General features: G+C 45.7%; 1 protein-coding gene across 1 annotated transcript in view; it reads right to left on the bottom strand.

Annotated features, from left to right (window-relative positions):
* Positions 1 to 5,426, bottom strand: part of Tmem178a (transmembrane protein 178A) — a 57,689-nt gene extending 52,263 nt beyond the window's left edge. Inside the window, exon 1 of the mRNA XM_038319205.1 lies at positions 4,938 to 5,426. Within this exon, the coding sequence (XP_038175133.1) occupies positions 4,938 to 5,337 (400 nt within the window). The 5' untranslated portion in view covers positions 5,338 to 5,426. The remainder of the gene's footprint in view (positions 1 to 4,937) is intronic.
* Positions 5,427 to 27,445: the final 22,019 nt, after the last annotated feature.

Consider the following 27,445-nt stretch of genomic DNA (forward strand, 5'->3'; position numbering starts at 1 on the left):
CGCCGTCCTTCTGTCATTTCCGCACTAGCGCTATCAGCTCTCCCAAAGTGCTCTCCACTCTCAGGTCATCTTCCACAGCCTACTAAGAGTAGCTACTGTGTAATCCTCTAGAAAATACAAACTCGGCTGCTTGAAACGCCTTCTTAAGGAGACGGGGATTTGTCCATTTTGTTCAGCTCCCAGTGTCTCTTCCACGTCTAGCTAATGCCTGACACTTCACCATCTATTTCTTGAGTAAATAAATGGATGGTGGCTAACTGAACAAAGAGCCCATCTTTAGGTCTTCGAGCCCTCCCACATTCCCAGCGACACAGAAGCCCAGAGCATTAAATCCATTCTGTTCAAGTGCCTACTTGGTTTGCTCAACTATTCTACACCTCTCCTCCGATTAGGCAGAAGTGACTCATTTGTATATCCTCAGAGCTAGTCCTTTGACCAGGAAAGCTTTCTTGGAGCCAAAAAAGCAGTGACCAGCTGGAGAGTTGGCTCAGTGTTTAAGGGCACTGGTTGCACTTCCAGGGGACCAGGGTTCCATTCCAACACCCACATGATGGCACATGCCCATCAGTAACTCTAGTTCCAAGGGGTCCAAATTCCTAGTCTGGGACCCACTGGCATTCACATGGTACACAGCCAAATGTATGTACTATGTGTGCAGGCAAAACACCCATACACATAAAATGATCTTTAGAAAACAAAAACCAGACCCACAAAAATACACAAGCAAATAGAGCTTAGAGTGAGGAGCAAAAGAACACCCCAATGTGTCACAACATCTCCTATTATTACCTTCCACATGCAAGCTTTTGGAACGCTTTTAATTGAATTGGAAAGTAAATTAAAGAAATACAAGATAAACTATTTTTTAAATCATCTGATAAGATTTCATGTTTTCCTGACATTAAAATTTGAACATGGATCCCATTCCCCTCAAAAATAAACCCATGTACTTAATGCAATGTTCAGAGATGCAGATCTGGGGAGTTGACTGGATCATTGATGGATTCATAACTTGATGTTGTTATTGCGAGGAAGTGGAAAGTAGGAGGTTGGAGGAATTAACTCAGCTACGATATACTTTTGTGTGCTTTGAAAGGCTGTACCCTTACCCCAGATAAACTCTCTGCTTCCTGGCCACTGTAAAAGGAGCAGCTTTCCACCGTGGTTTTTCTACTTTCCTGTTTTCTAAATGAAACAGAATTAGCCAACCATGGACAATAATAAGTAGCTGGAATAAATCCTCCATTAAGTAAGTTGTTTATCTCAGGCATTTTGCCACAGGAATAGAAGATCGACTAGCACATCAGCTGAGCAAGATGTGCTATAGAGATAGGTTGAGACAGAGAGAACTTGATGCTAGAGAAACACTGTGTACAAACTGCCAGGAATAGCTCATGGCTGGCCTGGAAAAATCAGCACAAGGGTACAATTTTGGACTTTACCTCAGGCTTGGCTTGGCTTGGAGTTTATCTAGTAGAGCACTTGCCTAGCATGCCCTGGATTTTATCCCGGACACTTCATAAAGCAGGTACACATTTGTAATCCCAGTACCTGGGCAGTGAAGGAAGAAAGATTCATCAAGGCAGAAGTTCAAGGTCACCACCTGCAACTTAGTGAGTTGGTGTCCTGCCTGGGATACTATTCGACCTCATATCCAAAAGAAAAGAAGGGAAAGAGAAGGGAGGGAAGGAGAAAGGAAGGGAGGGAGGGAGGGAGGGAGGGAGGGAGGGAGGGAGGGAGGGAGGGAGGGAGCGAGGGAGCGAGGGAGGGAGGGACCGAGGGACGGAGGGAAGGAGGGAGGTAGAAGAGAGAGAGGAAAGAAGAGGAAGAAGAAGAAGAAGAAGAAGAAGAAGAAGAAGAAGAAGAAGAAGAAGAAGAAGAAGAAGAAGAAGAAGAAGAAGAAGAATTCTCCCAAATCTCTGTATCATTGAGATGAATGCTTTCCTGTTTGTGTGATATCTCTTGGGCGGATTAATACTATGGAGTCTACACATACTGATTTTAATCTAATTTGTCACTGTATGTTTCTAACTCTTATACATCAGAAATACTTATAGGGTCTCCAATATAGGGAATATTAACATTTCTAGTGAGAAAATGTTGCCCTCTCTGCATGCTTCACCTACATTCAACCTTTGTCCTGTGTCCACAGGTTAAAAGCTTTATTTACTTTTGTCTCAAAAGTTCACTAAACATACCAGAAAGTTCATAGGCCCCCATTCTAACCCCTTCCTAGTCTCCTATCTGAGTCAACCTGTTAATAATTAAAATGTATAAATGGTTGTAAGACTTATCAGCTCATTTTGAGAGGAAAGTAAGAAGTAGAAGTTGAGTCTCTAGTTAGAGAAATGTTTTCACTACAAGGAATGACATTTTCTAGTGTTTTGTGCTCATTTAGAAAACTCACACCACAGCCACTGGATGTCAGGTGCCAAAACAACAGTAACAGTGTTTGCCTAATATGGATGCTCGGACCATCTGCTCGACACAGGTAAATATGTACGCTTTCCTCTTTCCAGATTAGCCACAGAATCAGAATTGTAATGAAATCTGTGCCTCCCTTCATTTCCCGGAGGTGAAACTGAGCCCGAAGAGTTACTCAAGCAGCCTAATGTGGGTTAGGAGCAAACTATTGCTGAAAGTACCAGAGGCATCTCTGCCCATCCCCCAACAACAATGATCCCACAATGGTGGTGTCATCCTTTGCTGCAAGCTCCTCATTCCCTAATAGTATCGGCTCACTAGTTTCCCAGGAATCCAAACACACATTGTTATTATTAAAACAATGATACATCTCAGATCTAATACATTCTCCAAAGAACAGTCAGCTCATAGACAGGGACAACAAAACCAAAGGCCACATAAGTTTGGACAATTGTGGGAGAAAACACACCCGGATTTAGAGACAAAACCAGTATGGTTCTCCTTATTTTATTACTGGCCAGAATGCCCCAGTGTTCACCACAAAGGTTTAGCAAACAACGATCAATAGTGTAAATGTGAGGTAATTTTTTTTTCAGCTAAAGGATGCATTCGTGTCCAGAACCATCTAATTCATCCACTCAGCAGTGAGTTCTGCTGTGGTGCTGCGTTGGGCAGCCATCTGTCAGGAACTATAAGAGTTGTTAGAACCGTGGTTGGGAGACTGGATCCACCAGCCTCTAATAGCTTCCTCCACTTCGAAGATCATTTGTATCTGGACACTCTAAGAGCTGGGTACCTCAGCTAGCCGGCATATTTCCACAAGGATCCTGGAGCGCCTCATGGGACTTCTCCTGCCGGGGGCGAGACTCTGCCCTGCTGTTTCAGACACTACACTCTATCCAAATCGCAAGCAGTGAAATACTCCAGGCATAGAGAGTGCGTGAAAAATGCAATTCTGCCATTTCCAAAGACAGACTACGCAGCTTAACTTTCTAAATTGCCTTGCCTAAATGAACATTCCGTAGCTGAGCCTCCACAAGCGGCTTTGACAGTTTGTTCATGTGCTGTGCCTCTATCAGGATTAATTATGCAGTGTCTTCATGAGGAGAAATCACATTCAGATGTATGTTGAAACAGAAAGGAAAAGGGTTACTTCTCAAAGGAAGATTACTATATCGAATTGCCCCCCCCCTCCCCAATTGCTGGAGCCCTTCCATATACAGACAGATTTGGATGGCAGTCCCCAGCTGGGCTAGGCATGGGAAGGAGGAAACTGACATGTGTGAGAACCCAAGACTATGCCAGCCAACAAGATGGGGAAGGCCAGCCAGTTATTAACCCCCTCCTTTCTACATACTTCCATGGCAAGTTGTAATTCAATGTAAATCTGTTCACTTGCTTCTGAATTTTTAAGATGGACTGACTTCTGACTCACTTTCGGGAACAGCGAGACCAAGGAAAAGACGTTCTTTTATTTGTTTTGCTTTCCGGAGATAAAAATTCTGTTAAGGTCTGAGCTAGAAGTTAAAGGAAACTCCACAAAAGAGTCTTCTCATATTGAATTTTTTTTTGCATGCATGGGCTTATAAAAAATATTTAAACTATCTGTTTACATACACGAGCTAGGTGTTTCAGATTCCAGAGGAACAAAGTGATGCTATACAATCCAGTCCTTAATGATGAAACAATAAGGACAGCACTACAAAGTGTCACTACGGTAAGAGTGTGGCATACAGAATCTGTGCTCAAGACTACTTTCAAGGACTTGGCCCTTGTCACCCCTCAGCTACTGCCTAGTCCCTGAGGAGGATGGGGTCCCCGGGAAGGTTGAATAATGAATAAAGCGGATATCTTAGCTGCATTCACCAGTGAATTATTGTGTGTAAAGTCCAATTCAAACAGACCCTGAACTTGGGCTGTTAGGAGGGCAGACCTTCTTCGCTCTCCATGAACCCTCCAGGAGAGCGATACCAACCAACACCAGCACAACCCATGAGTAAGACTGCCCCCACCCCCGCGCCGTTCTGGGTTTGCACCAGGTCTGTAACAGAGGGCATTTCTCAAAGGAAAACGCAACTTAACCTAGTTGAGAAAGATTAGTCTTTGTGGCTGTCACCCTCCCTGGAAACAGCGTCAAGAAAAACCACACACACACACACACACACACACACACACACACACACACACACACACACATCCCAAGTCAGGCAGTTACACAGGGGAGAAGGACTTAGGGGAGGAAAAGGGGAGAGAAAACGGACAGGGATAGGGGGTAAAGCGGAGTCCAGAAAATGGTAAAAGAAGGGCAGTATGGAGGAGCAAAGGACGCCAAGAGAAAGGAGAGAGAGTAGCTGAGGATGGAAGGCAAGACAGGCAGCCAGGGAGGGTGAAAAATGCGCGGGGAAGCGGAGCGCGGCGACTCGAGAGGCGGCCGCGGGGACCGGCGCGCCCCTGGGAAGCCCAGGCTGCGCTCCTCGCGCGGAGCCGGGACGCGGGGCGCGCCCGCCGCTCACCTTTCAGGATGAGGGTGTCGATGTCCCGGTCGATGCCCAGGAAGTAGCACTTCCTCCAGAGGCCCGAGTAGGTGGCGAACAGCGGCCGGCCACACTCGGCGTCCAGCCCTCCGAGCCCTAGGAGCGAGCGCCAGGACTCCGGGTCTGCGCGCCCGGGGCCACCGGGGAGAAGTCGGCGCCCCAGGGGAGGCGAGTCCCGCAGCGGCAGGTGCGACAGCGGCATCAGGCGGTTCTTCTGATCCGGGGGGTCGGCGCCCGCGCGGCTGCGCTCGCAGCTCTCCTTGTGGCGCCTGGGGTCGGTCTCGTACCAGTGATCGGTGAAGATGGCCGTGACGAGCAGCCCCAGGGAGCAAAGGCTGAGGCCGAGACTGAGCGCCGTGACGAGCGCCCGCGGCTCCATGGCTTCCCGGCCCGCCGCAGCCGCCGGTGGGCTCGCAGCCGCCGCCAGACACAATGCACTTGGCCTCGGCGCTCCGCCGCGCGCCCTCCCTCCCAGCCACCTGCCCCGCACTCCCTCCCACGGCCGCCCGCCCGCCTCACTCCCCCGCGGGAGCCTCCTCCCGCCCGCCCGCCCGGCCCCGCGCCCTCCCGCGCCGCTCACACTTTCCCGCCGCCCTTCCCCTTACCCGGCTCCCCGCACTCCACCGCCCCCCGCGGCTTACGCCCCTCGTCTCCCTCCCAGCTTCCAGCTCCCGTGGTCCGCCCCCCTCTCCAGACCCCTCTCCCTTCCTTCACCTCTTCTCTCGGTCCTCGCTTAGCTCTCCCGTTCTTTCTCCTCCTATCCCTGTCCCTACTTTCCCCTTACTTTTCTTCAACTCTTCCAGACACTCTTTCCTCACTCCCGCTGGCCCTTTGCGTCCCTGGCTCCTTCTACATATATATATATATATATATATATATATATATATATATATATATATATATATATACCTGCCTTGAATTCCAAGCCTCCCTGCACCTACCCCTGCGCAGACTGCCTCCGGTCCTCTGTCCCTCCCACGACCTTACAAGACATCCACCAACATCAGGCTGGATCTTGCCTCTTGTCCAAATTGATTTTGATCACTGTCTCCGTTTTGCTCCCAAGAGCAAATCCCATCCGATTCCGAGAGCATGGGCATTTTTGACTCCTTAGACTCTTGATCTTAGTGCAGCGAGCCTGACCTCTGAAGGATCCAGCCTCAGAGACCTTGGCAGTTAGCTCGGTAGATGTCCCCTCTCAACAGTTTATGGCAGCTTGAAAGCATCCTCTCTGCTTCAGTACTTCTTTTGCAAGAAGACACCCAGTATCCCTGGAGCCACAGCACCACAGTCAGAGATAATACCCACCCGCTTCATTTCTGCCTGCTCTGAGATGGACTTCTTTTTTGTGGGCTAGCTCCACACCCGAGTGACTGACGGCCGCCTGGATCAATAAGGCCTTGCAGTGGCACCTGCTCTGCCAAGTGATTATTGCCTTTGAATAAAGCAAGCCCCCAGTGATAAATCAAAGTAATGATTTTCTCTTGTGCAAGTTTGTCTGGTGGCCATTAAGGGTCAACAACAAACCAGTGCACCACACCAGTCAACACCTGAGGCTTTCTGTTTTTCCGAGGCTCTCCAGAGTCACAGATGTTTACCCCAAGAATGGCAGGCAGGGAATTATTTTCTAAATGAGGAATCCGTAGGACCTAGGTACTAAGGACTAATGGTGAATGATGCATACATACATACATACACATACATACATACGTATACATATATATATATATATATATATATATATATATATAATCTGCATGGCAAGGTGTCCCACCTATGCCCTTGAGACCTTGTCAGAGATAGAAAACTGTGCTGCACCAGGCCAGGACACCTATCCTTTCGTTCTGATGCCATGAAATATTAATGATCCCAGAGATTATGAGGCATTCATTAGATGCTAAATGTCATTACTCCGTGATTTAATGGGACTTATTAATTAGTGCCCCCCACATCAATTGATAGTAAGGTGATTTATCTGCCTCCTTTGGAATGGCATCTGTAAAGGTGGCAGGGGAAGCTGCTGAGATTCATTTTCATTGCTGCTTGTGCTCAATATCTTCAGGGGATATTTTTCTGTAGACGTGCATGTACCTCTTCTGAGCCATTCAATTCACAGATCCCTTAAGCAAATCTTGGCCACATCAGACCCCCGTTATCTGTTTCTGCTGACCTGCCAATGTGAATTATTGCTTGGATTTTCTCACAGCTTCAGCAAGAACTGTGGTGAGCTCTGGGTCTAATTAAGGGAGACAGAGAATTACAATTTTAGTGTTCTCACAATCCGCTCCCCCTTAACAGGAAACAGGAAGCTCGGCAGAGGCATCTTATCAGGGTTCACACAGAAACGATGGCACCGAGAAGGTTTTCTTTTGTTTATGTTCTATAATATGTGTAAGATCATAGATGTTTCCAGACATACAGAGTCCGTTTAACTGTGAGTCCAAGTGGCATCTGAAATGAACTTAGGGTGCCCTGTGTCTTTATATTCAAAAGAAGTCTCTCAAGATGGCTGTTACAAATCTGGAGAGTCTTAAAGGTTGCCAGCCCTTTAGTGTGTCTTTATCCCTTCATTGTGTCCTCACCGGGGGTACTATAAGACTCAAATACTTAGCCACAATTTTAGTCACATGATCATCATCACAATAATCCTGTCCCCAAGTGACAAAAGACAGCAGAAACCCTTTCCAGTCACTGCTATGGGACTTAAAGGAACATGGTATTCTGCCTCCGGTTCTCTAGGTGGAACTCTTGGATCCCACCCTTCTTAGAACCTAGCGTCATCTGTGGGTTCACTTACGTCTCTGCTTAAGATCAACCCCAGCATATAATCTAAAGGTTACTCAATGATGGATTGCCTTTGACAGTATTTCATAAAAAATGTCACACATTACAAATATGGGCCAGCAGTGTGTAATGAGAATGCTGCCTCTGCTGGTTCTGCATTAACAGCATTGGAGAAAAGTGACATGCGATGCGTATACTGGCTTTGCTACAGCAACTGAACACTGCTTCGTCCACGGTTCCAACATTCCTCTGCTGGATATTTCCAGTGATGAATTATCACCCACCAACCTCTGCTGTTAGAGAGTGAGGAATACAGAGAAGAGAAAGCAGTTCCTATCTTCATGTTGTTTCCAGTCTGGTGGCAAGAAAACAGCCCATGCACAGAACTAAAAGTAAAGACTGTAGCAGAAAAATAGACAAAGTGTTGCAGGAATGTGGACGGTAAAAAGACTAACTGCCTGGGGAAGGGGAAGTCAGGCTGGCTGCAGAGAGACATTTGAGTTAGTTCTCCAAGGATGGATTAAATTTTGCCAAGAAAATAGGATCAGCGATATTAGCATTGCATTCAGTTATAACTCTTTGATTTTATGTCCATCTAGTATGACTGGAAATTTCAGTATTTGTGGACATTGTAAAACAAGTATTTTTCCACATCTTTATGTCATCTAGTTAGACTACGTGGATGGCTTCTTACACTCTGGCTACTTTCAGAGGGATGGGACTGGGAGCCCAGGTCGGAATATAGTTAAAGTGTGGGTGGGCATTCCGGGAGAGCACAAGCATGGCTTACAGAGGGATGGGATTGGGAGCCCAGGTCAGAATATAGTTAGGGTATGAGTGGGCATCCAGGGAGAGCACAAGCTCGGCCCAGCGTTGCTGTGCTGCTCAGCGTTGCTGTGCTGGAACTTCAACTCATTCAAACTTTGCCTTCTTCTCTTGTCTCAGATTTCCCTTTGCTGTCTCCAGATCAAATACCCCAGTGCACCCCTCACCAAACAGCAAGGTCTTGAAGTGACAGACGGAAATCTAGAGAAGTCCCACCTGGGAATTTCAGTGTGTTGCAACATGTACAAACCTCAAGCTTGTACTCCCCCACGTTGTAACTGCCCCTCTCAATCTCTCTTTCCCTCCTGCTGACAATTTATATAAGCCACTCAAATTTGGGATTTCAGAATTTTCCAAGTTGTGAAGATTTTCCTTTGAAGTGATACTTATATCTATTCTTCTGTGTCTGTCCCATTAGCAACAGTCATGCCTCTAGCACCTCACCTCTGGGTTGGCATTACAACCCCCTCCTTGGTCCCCAAGGCTTCAGGATCAACCCTTGCTGTGGTTACCACAGATACCGCTGCCAGATGCATTCTCATCAATGTCTGTCTCTCTCCCCATGCATTGCCCACTGTTTAGGGAAGAGAAAAGAATCCACTCTATTCCTCTGGAGTCCTTCTTTGCTATGGTGAAGCATAGCATTCCCCCTAGCATTTCAATGCCCCAGCTGACATGTTGGCCATGTTTAAATACTTAGAAAACAAAACACTTGCCTTTCTCAAACACATTTGCCATAATATCTGGGTGCCATATGACATTGATCATATGTATCGTTAGAGTCAGAAGTTCTTTACATAGACATTACCTTATTAAAGAGTCTAAACACACACACACACATACACACACACAAACACACACACACCTACCTCCACATATTCCAGTGTTTTATTGACACATCAATGCAAAGATAGCATTGCTGGCCATAAATATTCCGAGACTTTCACCTTTTTGTAATAGTGCCAAGATTCCAAGTACCATCCTTCCTTATTTTTGCACATTTGGATTAAGCCCATGTCATGTAACCAAAACTAGGCACGAACTCTCATAAAAAGAAGGCTTTCTTTTTCCTGGTAATGTCACACATTTTTTTTTCAGTACTTAATGTAAGGATGTAGTCAATTATGTTGTTGATCTACAATATGTCGTTTCTAAAAATACTTGAGGTATGTTCTCTAAGTTTTTCTCTGGAAGCAATTTTATTTTAACTCAAGATATATTAAGCACTTGCAATGTAAGTCTTGGTGCTAGATCTCACTGGATTCTTCCAGGATGAAGGATACACAGTCTATGCATGCCCTCAGGAAGCTAGAGGAGGAAACCAGAAATGGAAGAAGCAAGGAAGAGGGACAAGCTTGGACAAACGATGTCACAGAGGTACAAAGTACAAGAGGAAAATGTAGTCCTGAGACAGAAGTTCCCACTTTCAAGTGGATAAGTCATGTGGCACCAGCACCTTCTCAGGCTCTTGGGAGACAAGAAGTATCTTCTTCTGTGTGAACCAAGTCCCGGACAAACCCAAAGGTCTATTTTAGAAGCAGCACCCACACCATGGTGCTCTTCTGTACCCACACGTGTGGTACGTCATCCCGACAGTGCCATTTTGTCACGGACTAGATGCCCGAAACCACAAAATACCACAAAACCCCTGAAATAGATGGTGCCTGATAAGTTTCTCATCTCACTGACACACAACAGAATGTCACCGTTCTTTTTCACGTTCCTGGATAAGCTGTTTCCTTTTTGGATCCTTTAAGCACATATGGTGGGGGGGGGGGGTGTTCAGAGAAACCCATACTCATGTTAAGTCCCACTCAAAGTGTGATGTGCTAGCAGATGGTGCGTCATTAACTGCCATACCTAAGCGCATTCGCCATCTCATCTGTGTGTGCAGATAACAGAGTTCGAGTCTGTTCTCGTGGGCCATATTTGACAACCAAAGCAAAATTGATATAGCTAAGATGTCCACTGACTCCAATTCACAGCCATCTGTGATGCTGCCCAGATGGACAAGAGCCAGGCTTTCCAAATGCCTACCCATTCTCTTGGACATACAAACCTTCTCTCGGCATTGTATCTATACAAGGACACCAGGACCTGGAGAGCACACATAAGACAGCCTGCCCAACAGCCTGCTCTCTGCCTCTGCACCCCAAGGTAGTCAGTTATTCAACCTCCTAGATCTATAATTCTGAACAACTGGGCTATAAACGTCTACCTCCCCTGATCATCAAATCCTTCCCACTGCTTCCTCTCCCCTATGTCTGTTACAGGAAGAACATCTAATGTAGTTGTGATAGATACAAATTGCTAGGTAACTTATTAGTGACACATTTTCATTGTTCTTATTTCTATTCAAATAAGAGAGGCAACCTGTTATTTTCATTTACTCAATACTGTTTGCAGAGTCCCTACAGGTCAGGGAGAAAGTCTTCTAAACAGGGAAAGCGCAAAGGCCCCAGGGCAGGAGAGAACTTTGTATCACCAAGGAACTGAAAACAGAGCTGTGGCTAGAGAATAGTCAACAAGGGATGGATGAATAGGAGGAGACGACATCGCAGCATTAGTCAAGTTCAGCCAGTCGTGGGGTTTGGATCAAAAGAAAATCTTTAAGAAGTTTTGAGCAGGGAAAGGACATGAATTGATTCATGTTTTTAAATGTCACTCAGACTGCTGTGTGAAGTTGGTCGGGCCTAGGGATGACAAGTATCAGGCAGGGAAACCAGTCAGGGAGCAAGTGTCTAGTCAAGTTAGGTACCATTGGCACATGGGCCAAGGAAGCAACAGATAAAGAGAGAGGAAGGGATGGAGGTCAAACTCGCGGACTCTCTGAGAGTGCAGGGGATGAAGGACAGAAATCAAGGGCCACGCAACTTTTCCAGTGTGGGTTCCCAGTTTGCCAAGAGCTCAGAGGGGAAGACTGGAGGAGAAAAGCACTTGGAGGAAGAAGCAGAGAAGCGTTTTGGACATGTTGACTTTGAGACAGCGCTTAGTGAGCCCAGGGGAAAAGGCAGTTGGATGTGTGAATTTGAGATGAAGAGAAGCAGCCTGGCTGGGGGATGTTGCTTGATGGGAGAATGTTTTCTTGCTGCATGAAAGACCCTGGGTTTGTTCCATAGCAGAGGGAGTGGAGAGGGTTTAGACTAAAGATTTAGATTTAGTGATGTCAACATACAGGTACTAACCATGTATTGACAGTTACATTCATGGGACTAGATGAGATCGCTCAAAGGAGAGGTGGCTTTAAAGGGTGAGAGGTTGAGGTCTAGGCTTTGAGACCCTCAAAAATACAGATATTATAATCTGCTGGCCTGGTCTGTCACCTGGTTACCCTGTCCCTTTAAGAGACAAGCCCTGCCCACTCCCAATCCCCCCCTTCAGCAGAGTCAAGAGGCTGTCCTGCCTCCTATCCAGCCTGCCTCTGTCTCCCCGTGTCTCTCTCTCTCTTTCTTTCTCTCTCTCTCTCTCTCTCTCTCTCTCTCTCTCTCTCTCTCTCTCACACACACACACACACACACGCGCACACGCACACATAATCTCTCTCCCTTCTCCTCCCCCCACCCCAATTCTCTCCTTCCTCCTTCCCTTTCCTCTCCATAACCCACTAAATAACCTCTATACGCAAACTCACTCTGCATGGCGTGTCTGTCTGTCTCTCACCTGCCATGGTCCCCCACCTGCTAAGGAGACCTGCTGAGGCCTTGGGTGACCCACTGGCGCCCCTCGTGGGGCCAGCCTCACTCCCCCATGTCTTTATAAATGATAACAACAGAGCTTCATTAGAAGAGAAGAGTTCAAGTCTCAGGTTCCTGCTCCATGAAGTGAGAATAGGATCCTTCTTAAGGATATTGGAAGAATCTAAAAACAGTTCATGCAAAGCACTTATGGGCATGATAAATGTCAAGGCTGATGCACAGCGAGCGTCTGACATAATTGATGGCTCTTGTTATCATTTCTCATCTCACCAATAATATCTGAAGACTTCTCAGGCCATAATTCTGTGATCAGACCATTACTGTCCCAAGGATTGGACCCTAAAGAAAAGCAGGAAGGTCTGGCATGAAACCCCTAAACACGTAAGTTGCTTGCAGTAGCCATGAGATGATATGCATTCCAAACTGTGAAGACCCATTATGCTCTTTCAATAGCCTGTTTTGTTATGGGCCCATAAAGGGGGTTTAATGCTGTTTCACAAGCAGCAGAAATAAGCTGCTGGGGCATGATTAGGTGTCTCCATCTTCCAAGGTCTTTAGCGTGGGTGAGTTAGAAAGGCCCCTGTGTGGAATGACTGCCCACAGCTGCCTCGTCTTACAAGCACCAATCAAATTACGTGGGTTACAGTAGCTGGACTTTTCCTTTCTTGACTAAGGAATAGAGAAGCTCTCCGAGGACAGGGGACATTAAGTCAGCCTTTAACAGCACCGTACGAAAAGAAACGCCTTCCCTTTTAGAAAGGAGAGGGAGAGAAGGGCAAGGATTCAGGCGCCATCCGGACTCAAAGACGCAACTCCTAGAAGGCAGAAAGCACCGCACCGCTGTGCAAGGGGGCAGACTATACGCTCCGCCTGTGGGAACTGGGTCACCATTCCTGACTCCCCTGCCCAAGATTTGGAGACGGAATCAAACTCAAATTAGTATGAAGGCACAGGCATCCAGCCCCAACCCTGAGAGCAAGGTTGCACCCTGGACAGCTTTTTTTCTCTTCAATTCTTGTCAATTCTTGATTTGAAAAAACCCCTTAAAAAACTGTCCAGCTATTCATTACCTTAGTTATGAATCCCCATCAATAGCTGGATTCTTGGAAGAATAGCTCAGATGCACTCTGTTCTTTACAGCTCTTAGTGTGCCAGGATTTACTCAAGCACCGCGGAGTGTGAGGATCTGATGTGCACTGTGCTTGGAGAACCATGTTGTCCTTCTGGAAGGAGTCACCAGTTGGGCAGCCCTTGGCACACGGTCCTCATGGTCACACCTGCGCCCCTGTAATGAATGGGCTCCACATACCACTGATGGTCACTCAAGGAGAGACACCAATGAAAGCTTGGGGACAATTACCATCTCACCTCCTCCTATGGAATGGAGATGGGCAGGACCTTGTCAGGGTCAGATTTATGAGGCTGATTAAAAGGAAGAGAGGGAATGCTTCTGTGGCCAGAAAGGAATCCAAGTGGGTGGCGTTGATGTATGAGCTCCATCTGCCTAATTTATTTGGTGTCGGCAACCTGCGTGTGATAGAGAGCCTTAGATTATGTCAGTGGCAAGTCAGAGAGAGGGCTGGCAGCGGGGGAGATGTCTCTTAGTGTTTTCCAGCCAAGTCGCCATGTGCCTGAGGAAACCTGTGGAAATCCCAATGTGACAAAAAGTCATCCCTCTAGAAATTCTCACGTTTAGCCAGAAGAAATCCCTAAAGCTTCCACAACGGTTTAGTCACAAATAGAAAAGGTTACTTCCAACTGTTCAGGGAAATTATTTAATTACTCAAGTTCTTTTTTTTTCCCCAAAGATGCCTCGCTAGCCTCATCCTAAAATTTGTGGATAATTATTAGTTTTTTTCATCTCATTTGGTGGCTTACAATTTTCTGTATCAATCACTTTTCCTAAGAAGCTGAAGCCTTTTATTTTCTTCCATCAATAAAATGAAAATTTAAAATGGTCTTCATGGAAATATTAAGTGGACTTATAGGGCTCATTTTACTGTACTTTAAATTATATTTTTATTATTTAAAACAATTTTAAAATTTAAATATATTTTGATCATATTTTCTCCTCACTAAGCCTTTCAGATCCTTTCCCTCTCCCTACCCATCCAACTTTAAGTTTTTCTCAAAAAATAAACAAACAAAAACCCATTACAATAATATATCCCCCCAAACCAAGAAAACAAAGTAAAACCACACCCAAAAGAAAGCAAAAAAAAAAAAAAAACCAAACAAAAAACTGCAAATAAAAGCACACACACACACACACATACACACACGAAATAAGTGGAGTCCAATTATGTGCTGGCAAGCTACTCCTGAACATGAGGCCTATCCTGGAGCGGCTGATATAACCAATATCACGCAATTGGAGAAAACTTATTTTCCTTCTCTTAGCAGGTAGACAGTTCAGTTGTTAACTTTTACCCTACTGACTAGATTTTCATTCATTCATTTACTCATTCATTCACTCATTCAATTATTTTTAACATAAAAATAAAATATAATAAGATAAAAACAAAAACTATCACATAGAAGTTGGACAAAACAGACCAACAGAAGGACAAGAGCCCAAGAGAAGGCACAACAATCAGAGACCCACTCATTTGCACACTCAAATGAACCCCACACAAACACTGAACTGGAAGCCATAACATGCAGGCAGAGGACCTGGTGCAGAACCATACAGGCTGAACTTAAAGGACTCACGTTTAAATGTTGTAATTGATAGCAGTGACAGTAAACCAGATATGGAGTACTCAAAAGGTATTGGCGGGGGGGGGGGGGGGGGGGAGAGTCGTCCTAGACTAGAACCAGGATTGGGATTAACGCCATCTGAGGATCCTGGGATCTGGAAGGAGATTTGGAAAAGAAATTGTTCCCAAGGCAGAGGGAAACAGCACACTAATAGCAAGTTGTACACGATCAAGGCACAGCAGCAATGGACTTCCTGTCTGTTAACCTGTAAGACAGACAAAAGCTGTACCAAGACTCAATGGACCAAGTAACAGGCCCAAGACAGAGCAATTGATGCAGCCATTCTCCAGCCTGATTCAGTGTGGAATTGGGTATATATCTATTTATCTATTTTATATTTTTGAGACAGCCTCTCCTGTTGCCCAGGCTGGCCTTGAGCTCACTGTGTGTCTGAGGATAGCCTTGAAATCTCGATCCTCTTGCCTCTGCCTCCAAAGTGCCGAGATTACTGACATGCCCCACCATAGAGGGTTTAGGTTTGGGCATTTAAAGATCTGCTTGCCTTCTACTTAGGAGAACAGCTATTTCCATAGCTTATCTGACCTTGCCAACCACCTTTGACTATTGCAGTGCGGTATTCGTAGGTTTGCAGGTAATACTTAGCATGTATTGATCATGTGCTATTTGGCAGGAGCTAGTATATTTTATATGTGTTTTCTTTCTTTAATCCTTTTCGCAACTACTAGCAACAGCAGCAATGTTGTTATCCCGGTCTTCCCGGTAAGGAGACTGGAGAAGCACAGAGGTGAACAACTTGCTCAAGTCCTTCTTTACTGACAGAGCCACGATTCCAGTGTGCATGGTGTGACTTCAGGGCCTGCATTTGTTCCCGTCGTTTGTCTACTTCATAGGCAGCTGACAGCTTTTAGCCCTTGATGAAGGAACCATGATGAGAAGTGAGAGATTTCTGGGCAGGTATTGAAGGTAAAACCATAAAGGATTTGCAGTGCAATAGCAAAAGAGAAAGGGAATGGGTGACAGTCTCATCAAGGGACAAAGGGAAGACTGTTGGAAGTTGAAGTGTTGACATTAGGAGCTCAGATGGAGCACACTAAGATTTCTGTTAGCTATGAAGTTAAGCAAGCCATGGGCTATGTAAGTACAGAGTTAAAGGAAGTAGTTCAGGCTAAATATAGAAACTTGGAAGCAAGAGAATCCAAATATAGATGAGGCTTCAGCCATGAGACTGGATGACATCAGCCAGAAAGCAAGCCTTGACAGAGAAGGTCAAGGGCTATGACATGGAAAAGCACTATCTATTGGAGTCTAGGGGAGCACTAGGAGCCAAAGAGACAGGAAAGTGCAGAGTCCTGAGAACAAAGAGTTTCAGACAGGATGGAATTGCCAGCAAAGTCAGTGACTAGCCCAACTAGGCAGGACCTGGGATTTCAGCGTGAGGCTTAGCAATGCAGAAGCCACTGGTGGCTTTAACTGCAAGTCTCAACCATGTTGGGGGTGTGAGCTGGGCTGGAGTAGATCCAAGGAAGAATAGGACAAGAAAGAACAGTGTGTCTAGATCGCCCTTTCAAAGGGTGCTCTTATACATAGGAGGAATAAGTGGGGGTGGGAGGGTGAGGTGGGAATAAGGAAGAGCGTATTTTGTTGAAGCTTGGAGTGTATGTGTGCACTAATGGAAATGATTGATGAAAAAACAATATAGAAAAGAAAGAGAGGTTTGTTTGTTTGTTTGTTTGTTTGTTTTCTGGGCAAAGTAGGTATGTTGGTATGGGACAGAGTCTGACCCAGGTGTTTTCAGGTATTTGACCTGAAAAAAAAATTCCACAGAGATAACAAAGCATTGAGGAGACTTTATTTAAAAAAAAAAAAGCAACCAGATAGAAACCGTTGCAAGACAACAGTGGGGCACATGAATGAATATACTTAAGGATCCAAGGACTGTTATGGGCTTTGTTTTATGGGGTACACAAGAAAGGAGGAGTTTCGGTACTAGGGGTGTAATGAAGTGGCTCTCTATTTTGACTGTCAACTTATGTTACATAAACATTTGTTCACTGTCAATGTCTCTTTTTGAGGCTGGGCGGTGGTGGCATACGCCTTTAATCCCAGCACTCGGGAGACAGAGGCAGGAGGACCTCTGTGAGTTCAAAGCCAGCCTGGTCTACAGAGAGAGTTCCAGGACAGGCTCCAAAGCTACAGAGAAACCCTGTCTCGAAAAAAAAAATATCCTAATTTTAATATGTATACCCTATTACTTACACTCATAAAAATGCTAACAGAGGACTTTTCTTGAGAGTTTACTTAAAGATGAGTTTCCCTTGCACCCCAAACCAGTTCATGCCAGATCTGCCCCTATGGCATCCGTATTCAGGAGTATATATGCATAATACATGCAAATAGTGGTACCCAGTGCATTATTGGAATGTGGGTGTGTGCATAGCCCAAACCAAATGCATCCCATGTTGCTAAACTGTTCCCTATACTCTTACCTCACATGTGGAGACTGAAGGGAAAGGATCTGGTGGTAAGTGGAGAGGCTGTTGTCGCTGTGTACACCACTGTGTACACCACTGTGTACACCACTGTCACCTACAGGAACCCTGGAAAGAGCTGAGGACACAGCAGGAGGGGCAGGGAGACGAGTAGTTGGGATAATTCGGCATGGAGTAAGTTCTTTGCCGATCGTTATTTCTCAGAGGATGGTAATGTGTTAAGAGGACGGGGAAGCCACAAACAGAGGCACCCCTAGCAGTGCTGATGGGTGGCAAGAAAGAAGTGCTTCGGCAAGGGAAAACCATACACATCCAGAGACAGTGATGAGCAGGTACGCTCCTGGGTCAGTGAGCAACTGGTCCAGACAGGATGGAGGACATCTGATGAAGAATCCTGGATGAAATTGCAAGTGTTGATTCAGGCTGCAGGGGATTTAAACACCATCAAGATATTGATCAATGGAGAAAAGGGCCGTAACATCACAGAAGAAAGATGGCAATTAATCTAGCCGTGGCGATGAAGAAAATAGTACCCCCAGAAGCATCCAGGCATGAGCGTTAAGCACAACAACAGCACAGAAGCAAACGAAGAGATGCCGCAGGCATTGTGAATAAGAGAACAACATTGGGGATGTCAATCGAAGGGGAAAGTGTCAAATGGATGTTGGGAGTCTAATGCTTAGGCTAAGACAACTAAAGCAATGATAGATCTCTCTTCGCTAAAAGATAAATTTATATAAATGGATAGGCAAACAAACCAGGTGGGAGAACAGTTTAGAGAAGGTTCTGGTCATTGTCATTGAGGTTTTGAAGGCCGAAGGATGTCTATGCAGAAATGTCCACTGGGTGGTGGCTTCCAGAGGCAGAGGTGGTGAAGAGCCAGGGCTGGCAGTTTGATGTGAAGAGTCAGCAGGGCCACAGGAGCCAAGGGTGTGCAATTTCAAGATGAACGGAAAACATTACAGGAATGTCCAGTGGCCATTAGAAAAGAAACTAAAACAGAAATTAAGTTTTTGGATACTGAGGGGAAAAGAAAACGTGAAGAAAAACTACAAGTAGCACATGTTGATATATTTTTTCTTTATTGAGAACTCTAGCAATGAAGGAAGATGAATCACTTTATAGCTACCAAGGATAGGAAGAGTAAAAGCTAGTTTGTAGATTTTTCTGTCGTTGTGGCTTTGTTTGCTTGTTTCTTTGTTTTGTTTAGCTTTTCTTCCATATTTGAGACTAAACCCAGGCTCTTGTGCTGTGTACACAAACATTCCACCACTGAGCAAAGTCCCATGCTCCCAAAGTTCTCTCAAGGTAGGAGAAACTCATGATCATTTAAAGGAGAGGCCTAAGAAAATGACACCAAACTTACAGAATGACAAATTAAGTTTGTAATTTGAAAAAATAAAAATTAGGTCATTCTATACTATACTATATACTATATGTTATAAGTGTTGCTTGTTTATAAGACTGTTACAAACCGATTTGCTATCCAATCACAGAGTTTTAAAACTATCTATGGAGAGCCATTAGCTCCCAGGGAGATAACTCCCTTCCTAACTCCGGGTTAGGCGTAACCCTGGAGTCTCAGTGAGAATATCAGCTCTGTGACTGTGGTGGAATCCAGCAATAGTCAGCCTCCTCCACAACCCAAGAACATGGTCTCTTACATGGCAGAAGGGATTCTCGCAGGGGTGGTAGTTTGGTCAGTAAAATGCTTGCTGCACAAGAATGGGGATTGGAGTTTGATCTCAGAACCACATGACAATTCTCGCTATGGTGGCACATGTTCGTAGTCCTAGCTTTGGGATGGTAGGGAAAGAAGGAGCCCCAGGGCTGGCCAGCCAGCCAGTCGAGTTGCATCAGTGAGGCCTAGACTATGAGAGATCCCGTCTCAGAACACAAGATGAGCGCTGACTGAGAAACAGCTAAGGATGACCTCTGGGTGTACCCCCACCCCCACCCTGCCATGCAAGACATGAATGTGCTCACACATACGTGAACACATATACACCCATGCATACAATCTAAACGATAAAATTAGAAGTTGACCATTTTGTTGAAATGAGAGTTTATCCTATGCAATCTTATAGCCATAGGATTTTTCCCTGCCACAGTCTAAAGGAAGAAGTGTGGTGGTAGAGAAGGGGACAGAGAGGCACAGTGACACTGACTTTGAAGGAAGAAGCTGGCATGAGCTACAGAACACAGGCTAACCTCCAGAAGGCAGAAGCATGGGAACCATTTCCCCCAGGTCTCCAGAAGGGACGCACCCCAAGAGGACTAAGTGTAGACTTTTTGTCTACAGAGCTATAATACGATGACTTGTCTTAAGTGGCTAAGTTGCTAGTAATTTGCCTTAGCAGCTTTAGAAACAGACCTGGTTGCTAAATTGCTTTTTTTTTTCAGACAGGACCACCCACCCCATCTCACCATGGCCTCCCTTCCTCCCTGACCCCTCTGCGTATTGACTCCCAAGAGATACAAAGATTAAAATCCTGAGCAGAAAGGATATCTGCTCTACTTCACAGCAAGAACGTGACTGGGAGAGATCGCCTATGCTGCCGGAAATCCCTTTCCTCAGGCACAGGACGCCCACTTTGTCACCCAAAGCACTTCTCTGTCTACCGTGCAAGATGGGAAAGCTTTGAGAATTACTGCAGCAGAGTTTCCAGGACAAATTGTTTTGTCTCTAACAGTCACAGGCATGATCTGTGCAGGGAGTTCTTAGGGGGCGTCCAGAAGCCTGAGCTCTTTACAGTATCAAACAAAGATGCCTCTACCTTCCAGCTCACAGAACGCTATCAGAATAGAGTTTCACCTGACATTTACAGAACAGTGTGTGTAGCAATTGCCTTGGTTACTTGAACCCAAGCTGCCAAGACCACAGACGTTGCCTTTGGCTTTCGCTTATGGATGCCACGAAATGACTCAAAGTCTTTTGAGAGTGATATATATGCAGGGAGATCAACACTGAGTGAGCAACTGTATTGTAGAGGGGGAAGGAAGGACATGGGGATTGACAGGTAGAAATAAAAGGGAGTAAGTAAATAAATCCAAAGGGATGTGGAAGACTAGATAGAAAGACTCCACGGGGAAAAATAACAACATCAATGAAAGGAAAGAAGGAAGGGAGGGAGGAAGGGAGGGGTGAGAAAGGAAGGAGGGAGGGAGGAAGGGAGGGAGGGAGCACTTCTACAGTGAGGCGAGCACACAGGACAACTCCCAGAAGCTCACAGGCTAGCTTAGCTCACTCAGCAGACCCATCTCAAGCAAGGACTGATACTCAAAGTTGTCCTCTGACCACCAATGTTGTCTAGCGCACACCACCACCCACACGCATGTGCACACACACAGCAGATACACATATGAAGATAAGCAAAACAACAAAAATAAGCTGGCGGTTGGTTCATGAGGCAGGATGACTTGTTTTGCTCTGACCCACACGGCATACCTGATCATTTAGCATGGTTACTTAGAGACACCATCTACCAGCTAGAATGGCACAGAACCTTCTTTCTACTCTATGGTCAAACCGAGCCTTTACGTGTCAGGCTAAATGATTGTGGTCAGGAGAAAGTGGCTCTCCCTCGCTGTCTCGGACCTCCAGGGTTTCCCACCTGTACCACCCGAGGAGAAGAACCACTTCAGGGTGACAGGGCTGGCAAGGAATGATGTCACGTGTCCTCTCTGGCTCTTTCCAGATGTTCTGCAAGAATGGACTCAGTCCTTGAAGTCGCTTCACAACACAGAGCCTTTTTCCTTCCATGCAACCACGAACAAGTGTGTGCTGGGACAGGGGGCGGGGTTCAAAGTTGGGAATGGGGTGGGTAAGAAGGGTGTTCTTTTTTTTAATGGTGCTAAACTCTTATGCTTAGGAAATTGCTGCTAGGCTGTCTTACAGCTGAAGAACCTGAGACCTAGAAAACCAGTGATTTACCTGGGATTAATGACATCACAGGGAATTGATTCCCTGTCTGAGTGCTTGCTCAGTTCTACCCTAGCTGTGCGTGTCACTGGAGCATATAAACTAGCTCCCCTAAGCCTCAATTACTTCCCTGAAAATGGGGACAATGGGTTCCCCTCACAGGTTTCTTGTCTTGCCAAACATGGAAAGTTCTTGGTAAACTCTGAAAAGGAGAGACAATATATTGGTACTGATATCATTAAACCGATAGACCCAGGGCTGGTGCCAGTGGGCACTTAGACCAGCACTTCTCAATCGGTGTGTTATGACCCCTTTGGTGGTCAAACACGCAGTATCCTGGTGGTTGAGAACCACTGACTTAGACTCACAGTCCCACCCCATCCTAGACGCTAGCGCACATACTAGGAATACACTCCGACGAAATACTGCCCCGATAGCTTCAAGCCACCAGAGCATCGCCCTGGCATTACAGATTTGTCCTTTTCGGCTACTGTGCTATCCCAGGCTTACTCTGAGAAACTTGTTGGAAACACTTTTAAGTTATTTAAACTTCCTTTTCAAATATGTAGCTACGGGAATAGTCCATGTTAATTGCAACCTTAGCATTAGTGCAGAAATACCCCCAAGACCAAGGGAAGGCCCTCTCACCTTCCCCACAGGTAGCTATTGGTCCCCACACACAGCTTGAAAATACATAAGCAGTATGTATGTGTACATATTAGAATATACTTGTGGTGGACGTCTTCACGCTTACAAAGCTGCCGGCTTTTGCCACGGTTACATAATACTCCACTGTAGAAATGCAGCCCTGTTTGTACTTGCCCTCTTAGGCCATTTCCAACTTGTAATTATTTTTGAAGCAGAGTCTCACGCCTCTAGGGTTGGCTTCACACTGGATACAGCTGAGGATGACATTGAACATCTGGCCCTCCCGCCTTCACCTCCGAATGCTGGAGTCACAGGCTTGTGCCACAGCCTCAGACAAATGTGGGTGGTGCTGGGGATCAAATCGAGGGTGTTCTGCATGCCAGGCAAGCACCCTACCACATGAACTATATTCCAGCCCTCCAATTTGTAGTTCTTATATGTGATGTTGTAATTAACCTCATTGCGTATGTACGTGTATAAACACGGGCTTCTTTATGCAAAACTGATGTCAAGTATTCGCTCAGTAGATATAGCCTTCACTCTGAGTAACTTCGTTGACTTCTACTGATCTTTGGTCACCAGCCATGTCTCCACACAGTGGAGCAGTCCTAGGCCACAACTGATGTAGAGCTGAGAGTAGCACTGGCATAGGCTGCTGTATAAACTGGGGAGTGTTACCTAGTGAGCATTCATGTCTTTCCCCCTCACCTCATCAAACCACACATTCTTGCTGACGAGTGGCATCTGCATGTACAAAAAAAAAATTAACTTCCAAGCGCATCAGCCTAGGGTTGCTTTAAATATCCCAAAGAGGTCATGCCACAGTGACTGAGTTTCATAAATAATCCCCTAATGAATGAAAACAAGAAGTCACCTAAACTTCCACTCTGCCAAAAGATCAGGCTAGTCCCCAATGCTCTTGGGGACAGAGAGCATTGATCCCTCGCCAACCAAGCGAGGATCTTACATGCCCAAGGCGAGGTTCTACCCTGGTGTGCTGTTCACAGCTCCAGCCTCTCTCTGTTTCCACGGTCCCAGCCTACGCATCTCAACTCCAACTCCTGGGAAAATGCTGGAACAAATTCCAACTTCCAGAATTGTCTGTAGTTTCAAGAACATACTTTCGAGGGCCCACTTGTACTTACTGAACATTCATGGGCCGACATTTAATGCCTCTGAATTTCTGGACCAACCATAAGTCACCCGCCACATTTGCACTTTTGGCTGAGCTATGGTTTTCCTAAATTGAAACATTTCTTAGGCTCAAAGATCTCCCTGGTGTTCAGAAGCAAAATTGGTTTCCTATAAAAGCTTGGCATCACTATCATTAATTAACAGAGAGCAGAATGCCTCTGTGTGTTTACCTTTGCGAAGAGTACCCATGCAATACACATCTTTCCCAGAGGCAGAGTTTATTCCTATAGACCAGAAATTATGAATGTATTTAAAAATAAATGCACGTCTTTTACCAGCAGGGAAGTTTTAAAGAGCAGACTACACACTTCATCAAAGAACACCAGACATGGGCTGTGAAGACTGAATAGAGACTCTTGGTAGGAGAGAATAAATGATGTTAAATCTTTCACCTAGTCTGAGGTCATTTTTCTATGGTTTGAGTCAACATTCCCAACAATATATGGGTTAATCAGCCAGCCAGTCACTAGCTATTTATTTGCTAGCTGTATATATTTAATCTGATTTGGTGGAGCAGAAGAGTGTGTGTGTATGTGTGTGTGTGTGAGAGAGAGAGAGAGAGAGAGAGACAGAGACAGAGACAGAGACAGAGAGACAGAGAGAGACAGAGAGAGACAGAGAGAGAGATTGATTTTATTGCTAGTTAGAATTTCAAGGATTCATGGAAAGTTAAAGCTAGAACGTGCCTTAGTTAAGGTTTCTATTGCCCTGAAGAGACACCTTAACCACAGCAATTTTTTAAGGGGTCGGGTATTTCGAGACAGCCCTGGCTGTCCTGGAACTCTCTCTGTAAACCAAGCTGGCTTCAAACTCACAGAGATCTGCTTGCCTCTCTCTACCTTATGAGTGCTGGGATTAAAGGCACATGCCACCACTGCCCAGCAAACATGGCAACTCTTATAAGGAAAACATTTAATTGGGGTGGCTCACCTACAGTTTCAGAGGTTCAGTTCATTATCATCATGGCGGGGAGCATGGTGGCTGTGCAGGCAGCTGTGGTGCTGGAGGAGTAGCTGAGAGTCCTACATTGTACGGACAACAGGAAGTCTACTGAGACACTGGGTGGTATGGTGAACACAGGAAACCTCAAAGCCCGCCCCCACAGTGACACACTTCCTCCAACAAGGTCACACCCACTCCAGCAAAGCCACACCTCCTAATAGTGCCTCTCCCTATAAGATTATGGGGGCCAAGCTACCACAGAACTCTTTGCTTTTGTTTTCTTGAGACAGAGTCTCACCACACAGCCCAGGCTGACCTTGAACTCCTTTGCAACCTTCTGAATGCTCACATTATAGATGTGTACTGCTGTGTCCAACTTAAAGGTAGAGACAGGGTTATAGTTCAGTGGTAGAGGGCCTGTCTACATGCCCAGTACTTAGGTGATCCTTAAGAACACACACGTATACGCATACCAAGAAGGAGAGTGGGGGGACTCTACAAAAAGCACTGAAATGTTGCCAAGCTTTTAAAAAGAAATAAACCATGTTCTCTGTGACAACATGGTATTTCAGAAAGATCCAGTCATGGCATATAAGAACTGGCTACTGAAGTAGAAGGTGCCATGAAACTAAAAAAAAAAAAAAAAAAACTCAGAATGATCCACAGATTCAGGATGGCACAAAGAGCAATCTATTGGGGATTTACTGACACAACTGTGTCTTAAGGGGCAGTAATATGGGTAGATCTCCCCACTGCGACACAAGAGAAAAGGGTCCATGTGCTAAGCTAAACAGAGGGGGAACAACTCAATATACCTAGACTTCCAAAACTACTAACACGTCTAGCATTGGGTTGGGTGTCCAAGTTGGCACATCACACTCATGAGTGTAGTCCTGTCAATCTGGATGTCTCCTGTGGATAATCCTGGGAACATTATGTTGCTAAGCCAGGCTCAGAAAGATAAATATGACTTGATCTCATCTTGATGTGGACTCTAAGATCCAGCCCTGTGGTGGTTTGAATGAGAATGTCCTTCATAGGCTTAGCTATTTAAACACTTGGTCCACAGCTGATGGTGCTATTTGGAGGAGGCAGAGGATGTGTGGCCTTGTGGGAGGAAGTATGTCACTGGAGACAGGCTTTACGGGTTTTAAAAACTCCATGCCCTTCCAGTTTGTGCTCTCTGCTTCATGCGTGGGGTTCAAGAGGTGAGTTCTCAGCTTTCTGTTCCTGCGACCGAGCCTGCCACTTGTTGCCATGTCTCTGCTGTGGTGACTACAGTTGACAATATTATGTCACAGCCTTGAAATTTTCTTAAATGTCTCACTGCAAGTAGAGAGAATAGGAAGTGGAAACTCTGTGAGGTGACAGCGATGTTAACAGTTAGGCCGAGGTGATCACGTCATGATGTCTACGTATACCAAAACATCAAGCAGTACACCTGAATGTCTGAAATAGGCACAGTTCCGATTTGTCATCCCTCAGCAAAGCTGGAAAATTAGAATCTCTTCAGATCCCGGCGCTGGAGAGTGAGACTGAAATAAATGTTCTTCGTGGGTTTGTTTTTAGTCGGCGTCATCTGAGTCACGATAGAGCGAAAGCTCTGAAATGTTTTGTAATGTTACCTACATTACCATATGCATTAGATGATTTCAGGCCATAATGTAACTAGGATTGTACTCAGTGGTAGAGTGGTTGCCTAGCATGCACCAGGCCTTGGGTTCAATATACAGAACTGGCAGGGGGAGGAGGGGAGATGGCAATGACTTGGGAGTATGTCCTTGAAGTCTGGAACCTGACTGTATTATTGTTTTGCTTCTCTGACTTTTATAACAAGGTTAGGGAGGTGAGTGATGCTGGTAAACACTGTGTTCAATAAACGCTTGCTGACTTTAATTAGAGATGATCTCCTATGTTCCATGATAGAAAACATCAAACATTTTAATTTAAAAATCCTACTCCGAATCCTTCAGGCTTGTCGCTCACAAGAAGCAGGAGGCACAGTGGGACCAGAGCTGAAGGAAATAGCTTCTTGGCAATCCTCTCTTCTGTCCCCCTTCTGTTGAAAGCGCTGCCAGAGCCAAGCAGAGCAATGCCATGTGTCCTGGGAGCAGCAAGCAACATCAATTTTATTAAACCGAAAATGGAACAGAGTGCAGAGTCCAGCAGGCGGGAGGCTTGCTGGGGTCTTGGCAGCAAAGGACAGACAGAAACAGCCACAGGAGCTGGCTTACAAGCCAGGCCAGCTGCAAACCCGAAGGTCCTGTGTCCAGGCTGACAGGTGCCACTCACTTCTGGTAAATGGATCGCAGGACCTTCAGGATTCACTCCCCGACCTGCCCCGTGTTGGCTCTGTTCCACCTGAACTCTGAACTCCCTGCTCCTTCATGTCAGCCTGCCTCTACCTGCCACCCCTGTCTCCTTTTTCTTTTGAACGACAACCCTACCACTTCACATCTGGGTTGTGACATTTGTCCTTTACTTGGTACCACTTAAATAGCTTCTCTTAAAATACTGAGTGCCCAGGTTCCTCTAGACCGTCTTGGGGACCCACTCTTATGACTGCGTCCATTGGGGAGCCGAGGCATTCTCCTTTGGTGCTTGGATATAGGGGAATCAGACTCACTTTCGGGTTACAATCCTCAAATAATGTAGTGCAATCAGACATAGCCCAGTTTGTGAAAATATAGAGCTTGGCCCAACGGGAGGAACACAGAAGCAGAAGACACACAGGGAAGGTACAATTAAGGTGTCCAGCAGAAGGTTATTGGTTGGTAGTGGGTACTGAAGCCCTGGCAGCCAGGAAGTGCTCGGGAACCATACCAGGCCTAACCTCTGTGCCCATGTCACTAGACGTTGTTGCAAACTAACTCCAAAGGAGAGGCTGCTTTCCTTGCTACCGGGGTTGATCACATAACTGTGGTGGACAAGGAGCTGGAACCCTTTGGAATTTAGCTTTCATGAGAGCTAAATTCAAAAGAAAGGAAGGTGGAGGCCATGGTGATGCGGACACTTCCGGGAGAAGGCCCAGCCGGTGAATCTCTTCTGTACGATGAAGAAAAGTTGCTTTCTTTTTTTCCACTCTCATAGTGTTTTAGAGAACTTTGGGGAAAGAAAAAAATGTTGGCATAGTTAGCAATTTTAGGTTTTCTAAACTAAGCAGAAAATAATTTTGATAACATCTATACATCTCCTCACAAACCGAGATCATTTCTCTACCATGGGAATATACCTGGGTAAAGATAAATAATAACTCCCCCTTTCGGA

This window comes from Arvicola amphibius, chromosome 2 (assembly GCF_903992535.2).
Source record: "Arvicola amphibius chromosome 2, mArvAmp1.2, whole genome shotgun sequence".
NCBI lineage: Eukaryota > Metazoa > Chordata > Mammalia > Rodentia > Cricetidae > Arvicola > Arvicola amphibius.